Below are 20,016 nucleotides of genomic sequence, written 5' to 3'. Positions count from 1 at the left end.
TCTTCATACATTTATTCCATGACGATTTAGAAAAATATATACCTGTGTAATTTAATTTTATTTGATATTCATGACATTTATTTTGCACTTAATCATCAACCTCTCTCTAAGTGTACCTCTATCCAATGGTCCACAAGTCCAGAGTGTACTTTCTTTGTTATACTATAAATTTTGGTCCGCAGTATCTTTAAGGATAGTTTTTCATCCCCTAGGTCATATAATGCATGTGTTGTTCATTTTTAGAGGAATTTTCAGTCAATGTTATGATTAAATTTATTCAAGGAGTATGATAAACCTTTGGGGATGTACTCTAGTGGTATTTATATTCGGACAATGCACAACGTATTGGTTCTGTTATCATAGACCTCAAGATGCTGAGTTAAACCACTCAGAACAATGTACACTCGTTAATGGGTTTCAGAGTGTTAAGTATTTGTCCTGAGAAAGGTTCCAAATGAAATTTTTCCCTCTTTGGATATCATAGGCCTTAAATTGGCCATGGTGTGTTTGGTGAGTGATCACATGGATAGTTTTTCAACAACTTTTGTTGCCCTGTTGTTCAACTGTAGCAAGTTGATTGGACTACCTCTTTCACGGCATCATTTCTCTGCATATTTCTATTCCCTCATAGATTCCATTAACATTTACCAGTGTCTGATTGGCTCTGGCCTACAAAATATAGAGTTGTCTATGCCACGATGACCAAAACATTATTTTTAGAATCCATTAAGTATTTTAAGAGAACCTATGATTTTAGGTCAATGTTTTAATACACAGGATACACCTGTCTGAGTTTTCAGCAGAAGCATTTAGGTTTTGATACCTTTCCCTTTTGGGTTTGGCAAGTAATACGGGTTGCATTAAATGAAGCATATATGGAACATGGATCTCTCTACTTATTCTATTCTTCAACTTTCAATTAATATTTCATAGCTAAAATCCATTAGGATATAATCTTTTTGAAGTCTTTCTGTGGTATTTGCAAGGTGTGCTCTGTCTGAAGTTTGAAGTCGATTCTTCATGTTCCCTGCATAATATATGACCTGCACTGATGTACAAAAATATACAAACAACTATGAAGTCCATTTGGTTTCTAGGTAAAATTATTTTTCCCCCATTTATTATGCCCCAATAGTACACTAGTGTGTACATATGTAAATGCTGATTGTATGTGATATGGATTATTGTATTTTTGTAAAAACCGGAATAAATATGGAGAATTATGTACGTTTGACTTTCTCGTGCTACCATAAACCCGTCCATGCTGAAGGTACTGATGATTTGGCTTCAAGTGTTCACCCTGCTCATAGAAAAAAGTGCTGTAGAACTGCATATATACATATATATATAGATATTATACATAGTTCTGTATAACTAGTGATTTTATATGGTTCTCTATAATCACTAATTATAGTTGTTGAAATGTACACCAAGTATTTGAAATTGTACATTGTGTACACTCCATATGAAGTAAAATTATATAAAATAAACAAAAAAATTACGTATTGCATTACATATACAGGTATTTTGTTCAAAAGGATACTAACTTTACAAAATGTGAACCTTATGTACAGGGCATGCAGACTGCTATTTGTTTTCTGAAGCAAGCTAGATACTTTATATTAGCAGGTACCAACACTCTATGAGTGGCCAAATTAATTGCCTCCAAGATGGGAACTGATGGGTGGATCATTAAGAGAAATCTACTTGCCTGCAGGAAAAAATATTATCCCTTTCCTGGCAGTGCCTACAATAGGAAAATGTTTTCCATACTGCGAGTAGCATGAGAATAGATGAAACCTCTCTCTGAGGAGCCATTATTAGGGGTGGAGTCACCATGGTATTTTTGTCCCTCAGATTTGGGACCCAACTCAATGGGGCACCCGTCCCTTCCCCCTCCACTGGACTAGGCCCTCTAACCCTATCTTAGTACGAACCCATGCGTCAAATTATTACGTTACCAGTGGTTTTTTAAGCTAAATATTGCATTTGATTCTCAATAATTTTCTCCTCTATAAGAATTACTGACATTTATTTAAGTATTGTGGAATTTTTAATGGATTTCTAGAGGTAATAACAACTAAGTTAGTGAACACAAAGTGCTAAGACTATAAGTGTGCAAGTCCGTTATTTTCAACGATAAAATTTAATTTAAAAACTGTGTATGCATAGAACAAAACAAAGAATTAATTTCAAAGTATGAAAAAGTTGTGGTATGCAACAAAATATATCATAGCAAATTTGACAATATAATATGTATGTGCCCTGTATGTAGCTCTCTCGCATTGATGGAAGGCAGAGGTTTGCACCTGTCTGAAGGCTGGAGCCCAACTCAGTAGGATGCCGATCCTTTTCCTCAGCCACTGTCCAAGACTCTGTAAGGATGAAAAAGACTCCTTCACAGCGAAGTAGATTTCTCAATGGAGTCCACGTTAAACTGAATGAAATAGCCGTGTTTTATATTGACAAATATTTTTTGCTCCCATTGATTATTGAATTATAAAAATTATAGAGCTCAAAGAAATTTTAAACAAATTTTTTACTTTCATATTGATGGATTTAGTATATTTCTATTCCATATCGACTGATTTAGAACTGAACTGGACTCCATCAATATAAAACTGCATTTGAAATTTCCATGTGATAAGCGAAAAAAGAAGAATTTATTCTAACTTTAGATTTATAAAATAAGCAACAAATATTATTTAGGAAAAACACTGCAAATAGCAATAATTGATCGTGTGGATGGATTAGGAAAGGGTCCATCTGATAGGCCAAAGAAGGGCCTGGACGACCACATGTAGCTGGGTCTGTTGTGTCAGTGCCGGTACTCATTATACCACACCACCAGACAGATTCAATAAATCATTCATTGTTACTGCATGCCGCAAATGGAACAACATTGACCTACCACTACGTAAATCATCATCACTCGCCTCCTTCAAAAAGACACTACACGTAAAACTTCTTCGAGAACAACAACGAGACATGTAACATCACGGGAACAGTAGGAAAGATTCATCACTTATCTCCTCCGGGTTCATCTAATTTTCTTTTTCTTTACAGGTACTGGGTGACATTTTCCATGTAATTTATTGTATTTGTAGATACTCAGGTTTACATTAGCTTTAGGTTTTCGCAGGTTTTTCACACACCCCCTTCTTGTGTGGGTGTTTTCCTGCAGTGGGTTTTATCCAATAAGGACGACAGTCAATGTCCTTAAGTTATTTCTTTTTATGCAATTTCTCTGCATGTAATTTCATGAGCAACTTGACAATGTATTTAACTGCATGTATTTCATGTTTGACGAGGGGTTAGATGGAAGATGGGACTTTCTAGTCCCAATCTAACCCAATAAAGACGTTTATTATTATTATTCCTCCACCCCGCGCCACCTATATATGGCTTTTGTCTCACAAGTAAATAGGCCTCATAGGTCCATAAGAGCATTTACCTAGTATAATACATTTTAAAATTTTGATCAGAGTAGGGTAGACGAGTGCTGATAACTTTCTCAGCTTTATGTGAGTTGAAAATGTTTTTATATCCGTTCAGTCATTTTCAAGCCCTAGAAACGCATGAGAGCTTTAGTATATTGACTTTGACCCATGTTAAAAATTATGCAAATTGGTATGCAAATGATTAATAAAGGCCATCAAAGTACTGACTGTTATCACCAAAAGTATGTGCAGAGAGGCTAATATAGAATAGAGACATATTTTAGGAAAACAAATGTATTTGAAATACAGATGTTTGGAAGCTAATTCCAGAAATTTGAATATTTTTTACTTTTCCTTGGTTTGTAAAATGTTGCAATGTTATATTTACTTCATTTATGTAATGACTTTCTATGCGTGCCTTCAAAGAAAGGGTTAACTAAAGAATGGGGTTAATTTTCAATCATCCATTGCAAACCGTGCACTTTTCCTTAAGATTTTAAACTTCACGTTTAAAAACCGAATCTTCTAAATATGTATGTAAAATATGTCTGCCTTTTTGCTGCGCATTTCCATATGGCTGCATGGATTGGGACCAAAGTTAGTATGTAACTAGGTGCATCTCATGCTCCAGAAGCCTGTGCTACTTCCGGTTGTGTCAGGCGTGTACATAGTGTCATTTTCTCATTACTGTTTGTGATGCCACACCTTAGAACTTCCTCAGACATCCTGCCGGGTAGGCACACCGCTTCAAATGCCAATAGAAAACATAACTCAAAGGATACTACCCTTAATTACATACTACTACATAATATTAATTAAATAGGTACTGCTTTTAACTCTCTCATTGCAAACTTTTATCTCTTGGGTATGTGTTGGGCACAATTTTCTATGCTGTTGAGAGGAGTAAAAGCTTATTTCATGTGTGGTATACGGAAAGCGATTTTTTGCTGTTCAGCGTGTTGCTGCTCACCGTCTTCATTAAATTTTGAGTCAACCATGGGATATATCATGGGTACATATAGGTGCATCTCATGCTCGCAAAACCCATAGTATGTATTTGCTTTTGGTTTCTTCCTAATTCTTCTCTCTAATTTATCCCCATCTACTCTGCAATTACATAGAGAGGGTGATTTTAAAGGGCAGCGCTGAATTTATGTGTTATAGTGAATATCATGAAGTATTGAACAAATTGAAAGAAGTTGTTCCTTGCTAACTTGTACTGGGATTCTATTGTCTGCAAAGTCCATATCTATTGTATCTGAAGCAGGGCTCTAGGAGTTGTGTTGTTACAGAGGTAGCACAGGAAGATGTGTATCATGGAACGCTCTCACAAGTTGTTGACCAATTGGACCAGACAGCAAATAGTTGCTGAGAGGCGCTGGGCTTGGTGTTTGGCTGTGTGTGATTTGAGTATAACACCTTGGGATGCAGGCCAAGCTTGGGTGTGCAGCATTTCAACTTTGTCTGTATGTACCAACCAGGGAAGACCAACATAGCAGAATGCACTATCCCAAAGGTGGAATATGAAAAAAAATGACTCCCAGAGCGATGAGGACCATCACGCATATTGTGTGGCATGTGAGGCAGCACCAAAAGCTAGGAAGTTGGAGGATATTCTAAAGGCATCAGTAGCTGACCCTCTAATGACTAGGCTAAGGGAATATATTTTTTCAGACAAGTGGCCTGCCATACTACTACACTAATGGCTGGCTTCTTGGAAGTCCTTTCTCCCTTGCGTTGCCATCCTTGATGGACCGCAAGGGCCTAACACCTAGTACCTTGAGCCTCGGTATAATTGCCATGAGAATTAAAGAACCTGGATAGCGTAGTGGTCTGCGCAGTGGCCCGGAAAGCCAAAGGTCTGTGGTTTGATTCCCGGTCCAGGGGAATTTTTCTCATGGCAATTCTTGTATATTTCATTGCCGTTCACGCGGCAGGTTTAGAAATATTACAAGATTACTCATACCTTGAAGTCTTTAGGATTGAGTTATGGACTCAGCGCATGAAGGACAACCTGGAATCAGTGGCGGCTTGCCCACAAGGACTCTTGGATGCCGCCCCTCCCAAAGATTTCAAAAAGGAAAAAAATTAAATACCCATTTAATTATAATTATGTATATAATTAACCAAACTGGTTTTTTTAATTGCATGCATCGAAAATGTAGGGAAAACAGGCAAAAATAACGTGAGAAATTCGCATTTGTAGCCGAAGAGTGCTGGCCAGAACGTCCCAATCCATCACCATACAGTTATGTGAAGAGTGGTAGTGGTGGGGGCTGCTGGTGCAATGATGCATCTAAGCTTGTGCCTTATGGAAGTCTTGGAACGCCGCCCAAGCATGCGCAGAATGACGTATCTAGTGAGTTGACATCGCAGCTATGGCTGGCAGAATTGTAATCTGGCATCTACTTGGTGATGCAGTGTTGCAGAATACCTTGTTTTCGTTTAAATTTTATTATTATAAACATTTAAATTATATTACTTTAAATTAAACAAATTTAATACCTAGATAGCCTTAAAAACTCACTAATATACGCATAATATTAAAAAATTTTGACCCCCCCGAGCATTTGACTCAAGAGCTGCCACTGCCTGGAATAGTGAAAAAAAACAAGCGCACTGTAAAGTGAGGTGGCTAAATTTGGGCGGCGACATAGATGATGTAAGCAGTGTGAATGATGTCAGCTTGTTAGCAATGCTACACACCCAACATTTTCAAAATGTTTTCATGCTTTGGTATTCCCGAGACATTGCGCACAGACAGGGTGTAGTGGTTTTAGGAGACAGCTTACTGACTTTTTTATAACACGTAACACATTGCTGTCATCACACTTAATGATATGCACTCATTCACACTAAACTACGTAATATCATTAAACTACATACATTTATAATACAAAATTACATAACATCAGTCCTTAATTTCTATAAATTTAGTTACTGGAATATAGACCCATAGATTTAATACACAAAAGATTTTCAAATATAAGCCGATGTCCCCGCTAAAACTTCAGATTTTTTAAAACTTGTTATAAAAATTACACTGAGGATCATGACTTACCAAATACATACATCTAAACGATGACCTTTTTACATAACCCAATTTTCCCTAAGAGGTGCCAGAACACAGTTCTGGCCAAAATTAAGCACGTGGTGTTTCCCAATGAATAGAGAATATACTTATGTACGGTATTTGACTTCCGAATAAGCTGAAGGCTATTCTAAGCCCACCCTCACAAATGCTTGTAGCCAAGATCTTTGATGTGCACCACCTGAAGAAAACTAAGGGGAAAAATTTAATTTTTCCTTTTAATATCTTTTCTTTGTTGCAATCAAATATGGTCAATTAGAAAGCACACTCTCTGCACCCTGTCACCTGGCTGAAAGTAAAATTTGTGTAACAATTTTTATTATGTTATTTTATTAAATAGCATAATAAAAATTGTTTATTGTAAAAACAATGTTTTATTATTATATCTGGAAATGGTGTAATGACAATAAACTGAACCTTAACTGCAGCAAAACTCAGGCTCTCATCTTCAACCAACTTAGCACTCATAATTTACAAAACTTGTCTCTGAATAACTCTGATATATCCTATACCTCGCATACTAAATTTTTGGGACTACACATACAGCATTCAGGCAGCTGTGCCTCCATGTTAGTGATTTAATTACTAAACTGAATTCTGTTATTTACCAAGCAAAATTTCTGCGAGACTCTCTCTCCATAGGTGCCCTAAAATCTATATACTACTCCAATTTTCACTCCAAAGTGTCTTATGGTATAATATTTTGGGAAGCATCTGTGGGCCTACTAAATAAAGTTTTCTTAATTCAGAAAAAGATGATAAGATGCATGATGGGAGTCCACTACACCGCTCCCTGCAGACCTCTATTTGTAAAATTAAACATCTTAACTGTCCCAAGTTTGTATATTTTCTGCACTGTAGTAGTTGTAAAAAATAATCTTCATCTTCTTAAGTTCAATAACAGCATACATGCATATGGTACTAGAAACAAAAATGCAATCCATGCAAAACACCACATGTCAAAGATATCCAGCAACAGTGTATTTGTAAAGGGGACAAAAATATACAACTCACTCCCAGAGAGCATCAAATCTACTGGATGTATTATTAGTTTTAAAAACAAGCTGAAAAAATATTTGTTAATAAAATCTTTTTACACACTAAGTGAATTTCTGATAGACAAGTTGCGTAAATGAATTTTGTTTGTTTATCGTAACCTGAAACTGAGATATGTTTTTTTCCCTTTAATTTGCATTCCTGTGCCTTTTCCTTCAATGGTATTTATCCCATGTTTTTTTCTCTTTGTTATAATTACTTTGTGACATTGTTTTTGTATGCCAAAATTTTGACGTACCCTATACATTACTAATTGTAGGCTATTTTATAACCTACTCTGTATATTGTCTACTGGGGATAATAAATTATATAATATATTATATTATAAATTATGTTACCCTGCAATACATATTACTAATCTTATTAAAACTATTTAATTTATTATGAGCGTGCTTGAGAGAGCATTTTAAGGGCAAAATATTTTTTCATCTTAAATGCATGTTATTAAGTTCATTTAATAGATCATATGAGCATATACAGAGAGAAATTGACACTTGTAAATGTGTTAAATGTCTTTTTTCACCTCGAGGCCTAAGAATAATACTCCAACAGAGGAGAAAATACATTTTCAAATAACTGAACAGTGGCATAGCTCCATTTATTAGGAAATTTTTTGTCTTTAAGAACAATTAATGGCATACTTGGTACCCTTGCTTGCAGATTTTCCATGGTTATTCCAGATTTCATTTATTAGATGCTAGAAATAAACAATGAAATATTTGTGCAAAAGAAATGCTGTGTAACAAATCGACCAAAATTATAAGATAAAAAAGGACTAAAATTGCTTCAGAGTAAGGATGGTACTCTGAGAAAATTGCATATGGTTCATCTTGATTTTTCTATTGCTGTTGCTATGGGCATAAAATCAACAATTATTGAATATTTTCCTGTGTTCCACCTACCTTTCTTCTCCTGTAGTTATGGAAAATATGTTGAAGAAAGGTTAGTTACATTTTCAGTAAGATCCTTAAGCGTACCTAATGACGGAGATATTTTGTTGTTTTGATGCTACTAATTATAGCTCAGGTTCAAAGTAATGGAAAATACGTATTTAATAAGTAGAGTGTATTAAATGTACATTGAAATCACGGATAATAATTATAAAATATCAGATATGTATTTACGGCTACATTCGAATGGTTAGTTGTAGAGTAATTGCTTAGTTGCAGTCAACGCCACCCTTTTCATGCATATTTATGGACTGCTGTACTGGTAAATGAATTGATACCTAATAGTGATTCTGTTAGGAATTCCTTTGAAAAGAATGAGCAAACTTTATAACACAGAGTTGTTTAGACCTGAGATAACGATGGGAGACATTAAATTTTGCAATGAATTCAATGACATTATTTCCAAATCATTGGTTGGACTAAACTGATGCTAATTAGCTTATTAATACATATCAGCATTTGAGAAGGTCTTTCTTTTATTGATAGCTGATTTTAAGATGCCATTAAGTGTGTGGTTAGTATGGTTGCATTAATTTTTCTCGTAAAGAAGTCCTAATAGCTTGATTATGTATGGTTGAATGTTATGGAATCATTTTTTCTGTTGTGCATATCATTGGATGTAAACCTCAGCAAAGGCTAAGTTTGTGTCAAGGGTGTACCTACCCAGGATAAAAACTAGTGGGGAGAAAGCTATGGTTGTTCAAGTCATAGGTAAGATTTAAGCATGGAAAAGGTGAATGAAACCAACATTTTGAGGAAACTGTATCAGCTATTTATTATTTTTTAAAATTATTTGCTTGAAAAAATATTATTTTCCCTTAAGACATTTGTGATTTTTGCCCCTTGCTGGGTATGCCCATGAGTGGAGGTCAGTGAAAGTCAAATAGTGAATCAAGTCGGTGACTATACATTCGTGGCCAAAGGCTAAACGCTATTTATCTCATAAATCGGCCTAACAGTTCTTTTCCTGCCCGTTCCATTCTCACTAAACATCCTTACTCTGTCACAGTTATAGCCCTGTGGAAGTTATGGAAATCGGTAGTCAATCTGCTCTTACCTTTTGCTTTCTATTTTCCCCACTAGCTACATTCTTCCCTCATTCTTCGTGTAAAGAACTCCCTCATTTCATTACCCCTTCTCCTACATAAATTAAGGTAGCCAGACTTCACCATTTTTCTAGAAATCTCCAACTTCAATCTTCCTGTCTTGAGAAGTAAAACTTAAGTGCAGTAAATTGAAAATTGAAGTAAGATAGGGGAACACGGGGTAGAGTGGGGGCCGGGGCAGAATAGTGTTTGGGTTTTTTAAAAAACGGTGTGCCCTACGCATTCGGGTTTAATGTCTTGCGTCAAGCGCCTTCTGATAAACAACAGTATTTGTTTTGTTATCAGGCGCAAGATAAAGCGAATGAAGCTAAATAAAAATAGCGAAGCGAAGCAGGGACGCGGCGAGGGGGTTTTTTGGGGGGTTAAAAATAGTGACTAGGAGGTGCTGTCAACAATCAGAGAGTATCTATTCGATATAGATTAACCTGTTACTGCTCATCTTCTGCTGCCATGTTGGTTTAGTTAATCGAGTGTTAACATGTGAACTGTGAGTTGTGTTGAATTTTAACTGTTTTTTTTCTAACTTCAGAAGATTTTGTATTGATGGTAATTACTTATAAGTCATAATCAAGGGTTAAAATTACAGTAATTTTAGAATGTGTTTGAATTTGAAGTACGTCTAATTATTGTTAGTTTTGTATAATTGAACGTCTGAATAAATGTTATTTTCAAGCGTTAGTTTCTAGGTAAACATAAAGGTGTTCTTGGGGCAGAACAGGTGGGGCAAAATGGGGAAGTAAGAAAAAATGGAACCTACCTGGAGCAGAACGGGACAAATGACATATAGTTTTTTGATTTTGGAAAAAAATATATAGGTAATTAAGATTTTTTCCACTGTATTATTGTATTTTCATGTTCAATACATTTCAGGAGGTCCGCTAAAGTGTGGGATAATTTTCTTAAACCGTTCTGTGCATGTTTTTTGATTTTTGAACTTGATACCCCATTCTGCCCCATGTTTCCCTACATATTGAAATTATTTTTGAGAAAGCACTTTTGAAGTTTTTTTCTTTCGATATCTACATGGGGAGACTGGGCAATCTATATCTATTAGACTCAAAGAGCATCAAAGGCTTGGTAAATCAAAAACATCTATAGTTGAGCATAGCCTGATGCAAGACTAAAAAATAAGGTGGGATTACACCACATTTTTATGATCATCCAATCAATTTTAGGATTGATTAACAAAAGAGCCTTTAGAGATAGGTACCATGCACTTGAAAAGAAAAATGACATAGAAGCAGAGATACTTGTAATTTGATTGGCTCTTGGAACTGAACTCTGAAAAGAATAGGGTGGTTTCCTATTATTTTTTTATTGCCTAAATCGAAAGATTACTACTCCTGGAGTATGCATTTCACGCTTATAGATTTTGAAATGACGATATCTATTTTTCACAATTAACACTTTCAATGCTGACCATGTAAAACTCAAAATCGACCCCCGGTGCGGCTGTCGTTTTTTAATGCAAAACGCATGCATGGCTGCCAAAAGAGCTGGGAAAAATAATGAAAAAATTTTCTTGGCCCTAATTTGTTAGCTATGAATTTTTTTATTTATGACGTGATATCACGTCACCCGCACAGCGGGATATAAACGTGATGCGGGTTGCATACTGTCAGCTTTTTCCCCGCGCCACCGTTTTCTTTCAATTTTTTTTCTGCGCTATGTATCCAAAAAAATACAAGGAAAATGAATTTGTTATGTTCTACTGGTATCGCCATTGGTATTTTGCCACTGCCTTAGGGAAATTTTTGGCTTAGATGGATGTAATGCAAGTTATAAGTACAAGGAATCGCCATGAACAGCTGTTTGATTGTGATGGTAATTCTGCGCAAGATATTTCGGCGTATTCCTTGTACTAGTAATCCTAAGTATCGGGGTAGGGTTCGACAATATTGAATAATTTCTACATTCTCTTCTGAAGCCACTATTCTCGTCACAAATTCCTTCACTTGTTTCATGTTTTCAGCTCCGATTCCTTTCTTCCCATACGACCACCCGTACGTATCAGATATTTAATAAAAATGGTTTTCACGTGCCATTATGTATTCCCTTTACTGCAGGTGCTTGAGATGGGTGGCACTCCGCTTTCGAGATTATTTTCCGACGGTGTATTAGGGTGTTTCTTGACGTGCACCACTTCTGCCGGCTGTTCTAAGGTTGGAGGGGGTACGGAGATGAAGCGAGGGGTGATAGTAAGATTTAGTCGGTCCACTTGTAAGAACTAGGAATAACTTTTTTGGAAGTGCCATCGGCACATCAAAAAGATAGGGAAGGTATGGGGAAAGATTTTGCTGATACGTGTCCTTTTTGGGTCATTGGGGTATAGACCGTTGCCGAAATAAAAATGGATGTGGAAACAGAAATAATCAACCCATAACTTCCTCATTACTATCTTCTGAACCCAAGCCAATAACATATTTTTGCAATATGATGTTACCAAGTTAGAAATTAATGCATAAAAACTGGAAATAATAGTATTTGTAAGCAAACATCTTACAAGTAATCTTCATTTAGGCCACGTATCGCGGTTCTTACTACGAATATTCTGCGAAAATCTGAAAATAATGTAAATTTTTACCACAATAATATTTTTTCATTTGGTGCATAATAATATCAATTCGAGTTAATCATTCAATAATACTAATAATAACAATAATAATTACTTACCCGATTACCGAAAGCAACGATACGTTTTCTTTCTAATTACACGAGGGAAAGACTAATTCCATCGTGCTTGGAAATCTCTAGTTACTAATTATTTATGTTAGAGCCCTAGTCTATTGAAAAAAGGAGCACATGAAATGAAAAAAATATTATATTTACCCAAAACAAATTCAATACAATCGAAATGATGACCATTTTTAAATTATATACTATATACAACTACGTACAGTCATTTATGTTTTACCAATGTAGGAAAAACCTATTTTATAACAATATATTTAATAAATATATTGTTATAAAATATAAATATTAAGTATAAATATTATTGCAATATATCATACAAAAATATATAATACTATTTGTACCTTCTTGAAAGAAAGAAAAAAGCTCGGGACAGAGTAGAGGAGACCTAGCAGCCAATGTAGATATCTGCAGTCTCTTTCCTACGCCCAAGAGTGCTTGCACCGCAATAGTGCAATACTTGCACCATCGATTCTTCTTTCTGCCACCTTCCTCTTGGATGAGTTCAGGGAAGTGAGATTGAGATATTGATGGTAAAAAAGGCTTGGGATAAGGAATGTAGGATGGAAGAATAAAGGATCTAATGGCAGAAAGACGGAATTTATAAGGGAAATCTTTCCGGCGGGTTCACGATAATTGAAAAAGCGTGCATAGCTTTCGGGAAGGAATTATTAGGGAATTAATGGAGGAGTGAAATGAATCTAAAAGGGACGGATTTTTTTAGAGGAAATATTCAGGCTCTGAATCGTTTGGGACGGTGTTTGGTGAAAAATGTATGGCTTGAAGAATGCTAAAGAATCAATCACGACTCATGTATTTTCGAAAGCAAAGCAGGTCAAACAATATAGCAATGCTCCATTAGTCGGATATATTGGTTATAGGAATACCTACCTTGTGAAATATTAGGCCTATGAAGGTAAAACTCTTCATAAGTCAATTGATTCCAATTCCTAACCTATTCTTTCGAAGATTATGAGAAAGTATGTCTGTATACGAAAGAGGGTGTCTGGGAAAAGGAGGCAAAAAACACTTGGGTCGTTGGAAGGGGGTGGAGTGGTGAGAGCTGGGTTTTCTATGAAAGTGATATTTTGAGGGGTCACTGAACTACGGGTCCACCACGAAGGACGTTCGGATGGAGAAAGACTGACGGTATTGTTAGAGGGTTCAGGGAAAGAATAGGACAAAGGGGATGGGCCAGTGATTGACATAAAGGGATCTGGCGTAGAAGAAGGCAACGGAGTACCTGACTGTGAGGGTTCAACCTCCTCCCCACCCTCCTCCTCTCTAATTTCTAGCTCGAAGTCTTCAGTGAATGCCTGATCCCGCTCTCTCCCAGGAGCTCCCCCATTTTCGTGTACATTCGTCTAGAGAAGGCAGAGAGCTAAGAAGGAAATGTTTGTGTCCTTGCGGAGGTTTCCTCCCTCGACGTCGATGGCTGCAGGTCCTGAAGGAAGGTCGAAGACTGCTGATCATTTAAAAAAAGCTGATGAATAGAGAATTTCAGGCGGCATCGACTACTGGCCAGCATGAAAAATTTTCTTTTTTACTCCTCGCTTCCGTACCATCTGCAATAAATACATTGTATTTAGGCCAAAGCTGAAATGCTACAAACAGCTTTACTAATGTAAAACTATGTTTAGGAACTAAATATTCACAATTGCGAGACAAAGAATTGAAAGCATAAGCCATTGATTTCACAGTTATCGAGAAAATAAAAGCATTTTTATAAAGCAAATCCTTAGCACTTCTTCGCCAATCCATGGGATAATGTGCAAACAGTTATTTGAAATTATAATAAGAATGTTTATAGATGCATAATATACATATATCAACAATAAATATTTTAAATAACTTACACTTTTTCCGTTAATAACTTCCTTCTCTCTCGTAATATTGCCGCTTGTCGATCCCCTCCCTGCTTAGGAGTTGCACTGATAAACAAAGGAAGGGTGCAAAAGTTAGAGATATGTTACGTTGCATAAAAAAATGTAATGGCATTTTCAAATTTACATTAAAGTTTAACTAATCACAGTACTTCATGTATTAATTGAATAAAACTTATTAACATCAGAAAATAAAGGTTCGAAAATACTAGGCTCGCAAGAAGAAAAAAGGAAGGATGGAAAAAAATCTATATTCTCGCTAAACATTATTAAAACAGAATTAAAAATTAATAAACACACATAATTAAGTTCCAGATAGTAAATAATTATGACTTGTAAAATAAACTCAAATAAAATTTGTCATACTCACGCATTAATAGAAAGAAATAAAAAAATAGCAGAAAATACAGGGGGGAAAATGAATGGAAATTGGCTTACCATAAGATTAAAGAAAAAATTTCTCCCGATCCTCCCAGGAAAGGTTGCTTGAAACGGCGTTCACAATTGCGCTGCTAGATCCCTGCTGAGCAACTTAGGGGGGCAAAATGTCATAATAGAACTGAACCGAGCTCTTACGGAGGGCCGGAATCCTCGGGGTACGCATGACATGATATCACGTCATCAGCACCAAGGGATAGCGCACCATGACGTGATATCACGTCATGCCGCACTCAAGGTGTTAAATGAAAAGTGAAAATTTTTAAGCATACGAAAACGTTATGGCTAAGTATGAATGCTGGGAAAAGCCCATATGACGTCAGTCTGGTTCCCACTGTTGCCATGTGAGGTGACCTTGGTGCAAGAATATGTGCGCCACTGCGATGCAGGCTGCTAGCAGGCAGCTGAGTACCCTGCTAGCAGGTAGTGCTTGGCTTGGATTAATAATACCTTATTAAGAGAAGGAAACTTTCCCTGTTTGTTTCCCTGGAATGTTTCCCTGAAGTCCGTACCTCATGCATGCATTGGTAATCTCAGACGATGTAAAACTCCTGACTACTCTTATAGAAACTAGGTCCCTGTGACGTCACGTGGAGTGGCATCGTTTGAGCACCAATCTAGCCTTTTTCAAATGCAGTTAAAATTGACCATTAACATTTGCCTAAACTGGAATTTCTATAACCAAATAATTTGTATATCATGAATACACTAATGGTGGGTAACAAATCACAATCAATGCTTTTCGTTTTCTTTGATGAAGGAAACTACCCTATCATGATCACCAGAGCAAAGTGTTCATTGGTCCACAGTCCTCCACCACAACAATCAGGGCTTGACCAATACTGCCCTTTCTGATGCCTAGCTTCAACAGCTTCTTCAAATTTTAATTAGTAGTCTTTGGAATAGGTAACAAGATGGAACCCAAAACTTTGGCTGCCTTCATTATTCTTACCTGTAATATGTATGGGTACCATTTTTAAAATCTTTTCCCCTCATACAATTTTCATTCACCCATGATAAATGTCCAGTCCACATTCCTGTTTCAGCCACTTAACTAAAATTCAATCCTTTAGTCAAAGCACAGCGTTTATCTGTTCAAATGGTAATTGTGTACCTATCATCTACGATGAATCAATGTTTATCAAGAGCTCTTCTCAAAATCTTCCTAGCTCTTCTATGGTTCCGTTTCTTGATGAACATTTGCTGAGAAATTCTTTAATTAACACCTTAAATATGCTGATTTGTCGATATTCATCTGATTTTTCACTTTTTCATATTGGAAAACAGCTTCAAAATTGTGGGCATTTAACCTATTGAGTTGCTCGATTAAATGTTGTATTATCTGAGTTGCTGGAGAGTGTCTAAGTTACCACATTTCATTTTCATTTTACTTGTAACCATTACATTTAAATTACAATAATTGGGATTTAGGGAGGGGGGACATTGCGGCATGTGCCCCCCTCACCCCCCAGATGCTTACAAAATGGACAAGGTTTTTAATATGGTTATCATTAAGTTCATTTTGTTATGTGTATTACGGAGACTTAATCATATAATTTCATATTAATAATTTTCACTTTAAAATATAGAGAATATTTCGTACAGTAATTGTTGTATGTTGTTTTAAATCTCAAATATATGCATGCCATGTGGAATTTTTAAAAGTCGCTGAAAATTAACGGTGACTATTCTTATAATTGTTGTTACTTACATGTTAACACTGTATATAATTACAATTTTTTTGTACTAATAGTTTCTGGCAATCCTTTGAGAGTCCAGTTACCTTTTTTGATGCCATAACCATTTCTCTGTATGCACATACTAGCTGTCTCTTTTGGGACAGTTTTGAGTTATCCATTTATCATATTATTTTCCCATTATCTGCATGATTATGGGCTACTTAATTATGAAGATGTGTTTTACATTGCCCAGTTATACTTCTAGGTATATTATAATGTGATCACTTGAAGAATTATCTCATGGAAAACAGACTGAGGATATGTGGTGGATAATTGTTCTCAAGTTTTGAAAATGGCAGAATGCACTCGCAATAATTTTTTCTACGCAAAGGAACATCAAAAGCTATGGGATTCAGCCCAGGCAGACCTGAAGCGCATTGTATATGCTGAGGATGAGTTGCAAAAGGCGGGAGAAATCGAGGATAAGTGGAAAGAGTATAATATTTTAGGAAGTTTTTACTTGCAATATGTCAAGGCCATTAACAAACTTGGTGACTGTTATGACCAAATTGTTCATCCCCAGAAAAGAATAATCATACGCAAACTCCTAGATGCTTGTTTGTGTAGATTTTTGGAGGTCAAAAATCGAATGGTCCAACTCTCTTTGGATGATATTAATTTACTTGATCAGACATGTATAAATGAAAAAATGATTCCATTTGATGCAGAAGTAAGAATCCCCTCATATTTTACCAGGGATGACAAGTATGAGAGGAAAGACTTGAAGCATTTACTTGACCAAATCTTGCGTAGTGCTGCCAGTGATGATCCTCCAATGACTGATGAAGCAATGACTGATGAACCAATGACATTCACTCGGGCACTTTTGATCATCGTAAAGCATGAACGAGTAAGACAGGCACAGAAAAAATATGATGAGTTTTATAAGTTGTGGAAACTGAAGGAAATTGGGAGGTTACCATCACTTGCCAAGGATGATGGGGGAATTCTTACTGGAGCGGCAACTGTGATTCAGAAAACGTGGAGGGGATATAAATGTCGAAAAGCTTTCCTGAAGAGGAAGGAACAGGAATTGGTATTAATTGGAATCAAACCACCTTTGGAATACAGTGATGAGGCACAGAAAAAAGTTTATGAGACGAGGATCAAGCATCACATGTTGCAGAGGCATCGTGAAGCACGGTTTCGCCAGCATATTCCAGGGGATAAGCCCCGTCAGATAATGAGGAAAAAGAGGAGGATGCTTACTAAATTGAGGAATAAGGACAAGGATTGGTATTATCGGAATGTACTATTCAGGAGGCGCCCAAGTTTCCAAGCCTTTGATGAAGAGCATCCACCTGCAAAGGAAAGAATTGAGACGAAACTACTTGAACGTCGTTTCATCCCTCCCAAACCTAAGAAGAAGGAAGCGAAGAAGGGAAAGAAGAAAGGAAAGAAAAAGAAGAAGGAAAAAGAGGAGAAGAAGGGATCGAAGGAGGAAAAGAAGGGTGAAGGGCCTTTGGAACGACCCATTCTTCGCAAGCAACAGATATGGGAAGCTCAGGAATATAAGAAAAGTTGGCAGGGCAAGGATGAACACTGTAACTTCCTTCAAGTTCACGACTTGTACCCCACAAAGAGGAAGAATTTCGAGAGGCTGAAGAAAGATGTGCGGAAGATAATTAATGATTTGATGCTTGTCGAACTGAAGCGTCTCCAGACAGCCATCAAGGATTACCACAGTAAGAAGAAGAAGAAAGGTAAAAAGGGCAAGAAAAAAGGAAAAAAGAAAAAGAAGAAAGGAGGTAAGAAAAAGAAAGGCAAAGGTGATCTCACGGCTGGCAGAAGTTTTGAGTCCCTATTTGAGGAATTAATCTTGAACGGAGTCATTAGAAGTTATCCTGAGACACGTATATCCGCCTTTAATGGAGAGCTATCTTTGATTGGCCAAGATCTGGAGGCTTTGGGGAAACCCACCGTTGGATCACTTGGAGACGTGCGAAAATTGATCAAGGAATATTGTATCCTTCCCATGGGGTCTGGGTTTGTCCATAAAAATGCACCATTTGTCAAGTCCTTGCTTATCACTGGCCCAGAAGAGGTTGGGAAGCACACAATTTTGAATGCAATATGTACAGAATTAGATGCTTTCCTGTTTGACATAACCAATGAAAATATTGCCGAGAGTTATCCAGATAAGGCTGCCTTGAAAATGTTGGTGCATCTTGTGACTAAAATGTCACGAATTTTACAGCCATCAATAATCTTTTTTGATCAAGCTGAAAGAGCATTCATAAAAAAGGTACCCAAAGGTGATGAGTCTAATCCTAGAAGACTTAAGGCAGTACTACCCAAGATCACCAAAGGCATAAAAGCAGCCGATCGTGTGATGCTAATAGGCATAACATCGAGGCCATTTGATGCTAAGCAGAGGGGCATGAACAAAACATATCAGAAAGTTATCTATATTCCTCGACCGAGTTATGCTGATATGTCTCAGCATTGGAATGACACTCTATGTAGCTATGGACACCTTAATCATGGGTTTGATTGCCATACAATGTCAAAGATGTCCAATGGATATAATTTATCATCCATCTCCAGAGTAGTAGAGAAGAACCTAACATGCATACGATTACTCTCACTAGGATTCAAAAAACTGCAGCCTGAGGAATTTTTCCAGGACCTCATAGAGGAAGCCCCTCACTACGATGAAGGAGAGGCCAAATTTTTTAAATTTATTGATAAGTGTCCGTTGAATAAGAAAAAGAGGAAGTATTTGAAAAACCTTGAGGAAGAGAAAAATCCTAAGGGAGGCAAGAAAAAATAAATTGCTCTAAAGCTCTAGGTGCTCTTATATGCCTGGCTAAGAAATTTTTTCTGGCTGAGAAATTTTTTTTTACAGTGTAGTGGAAGCCAAATTTTTTAAAATGACTGCAAGTGACCATTTGATAGACAAAAAAAATGTAAGCTTGAAAGCAAAAAGAAAAAGAAGGCGAGAAAAAATATTTCATTTGCACTGCCCAATTTTTCCTGTTGATGTCAGCTGTTCAAAATACATCTACTATTTATGAATAAATTTACTTCCAAATTGGTTTGATGCTATCATTACTGAGTTACTAACATGGAGTTCTTGGAATGACTTAGAGATTTTGACAAATACTTGGTTTTTTGATCATTAATTAAGCAAGTATTTTGCAAAATCCACACACACTATTGTTATGTACTAATTGTTCTTTAGGATTCTTATTGCTACAGTACATAATTGATAAATATTTGGGAGACATCCACTTCTGTATTCAATTAATTTTGATACAGGATGTTATTATTGAGCTAAATGAAGTACCGTATTTGTCTGAATGTAGTCCCCCCTTCTTTTCCAAAAATGCCCGTGGTATGAGTAAAGGGGGGACTATATTCAAACCCATTTTTTGAATTTTTCCCCGTAACTGAAGCCTCAAAATTAAGGGGGGGGACTATATTTGGAGAAATACGGTACATATTTTCATCGGGTATTCAAGATGTCATGCAGATAAAGTCTGTTAATATATGGACTTGTGTCACAAAACAAAAATCTTCTCTATTTAGATGTTACATATGCAATTTTCCTTCTGAGTAACTTCCAGAGCAATTCCCACACTTATCCCAATTGTTTTTCCAGTTGTCGAAACAGTCCTTG

The 20,016-nt window shown here is 36.5% G+C and overlaps 1 protein-coding gene across 1 annotated transcript; it reads left to right on the top strand.

The window, feature by feature from the left end:
- The first annotated feature begins 8,159 nt into the window (after positions 1-8,159).
- LOC124168361 (dynein regulatory complex protein 11-like) lies at positions 8,160-19,425 on the top strand. The gene is made up of 2 exons (XM_046546560.1): positions 8,160-8,529; positions 16,600-19,425. The coding sequence occupies exon 2, from the start codon at positions 16,687-16,689 to the stop codon at positions 19,165-19,167; it is 2,481 nt and encodes an 826-aa protein (XP_046402516.1). The 5' UTR covers positions 8,160-8,529; positions 16,600-16,686; the 3' UTR covers positions 19,168-19,425.
- The last annotated feature ends 591 nt before the right edge of the window (positions 19,426-20,016 follow it).

This window comes from Ischnura elegans, chromosome 11 (assembly GCF_921293095.1).
Source record: "Ischnura elegans chromosome 11, ioIscEleg1.1, whole genome shotgun sequence".
Lineage (NCBI taxonomy): Eukaryota > Metazoa > Arthropoda > Insecta > Odonata > Coenagrionidae > Ischnura > Ischnura elegans.
This window is presented reverse-complemented; position numbering and strand designations above follow the sequence as displayed.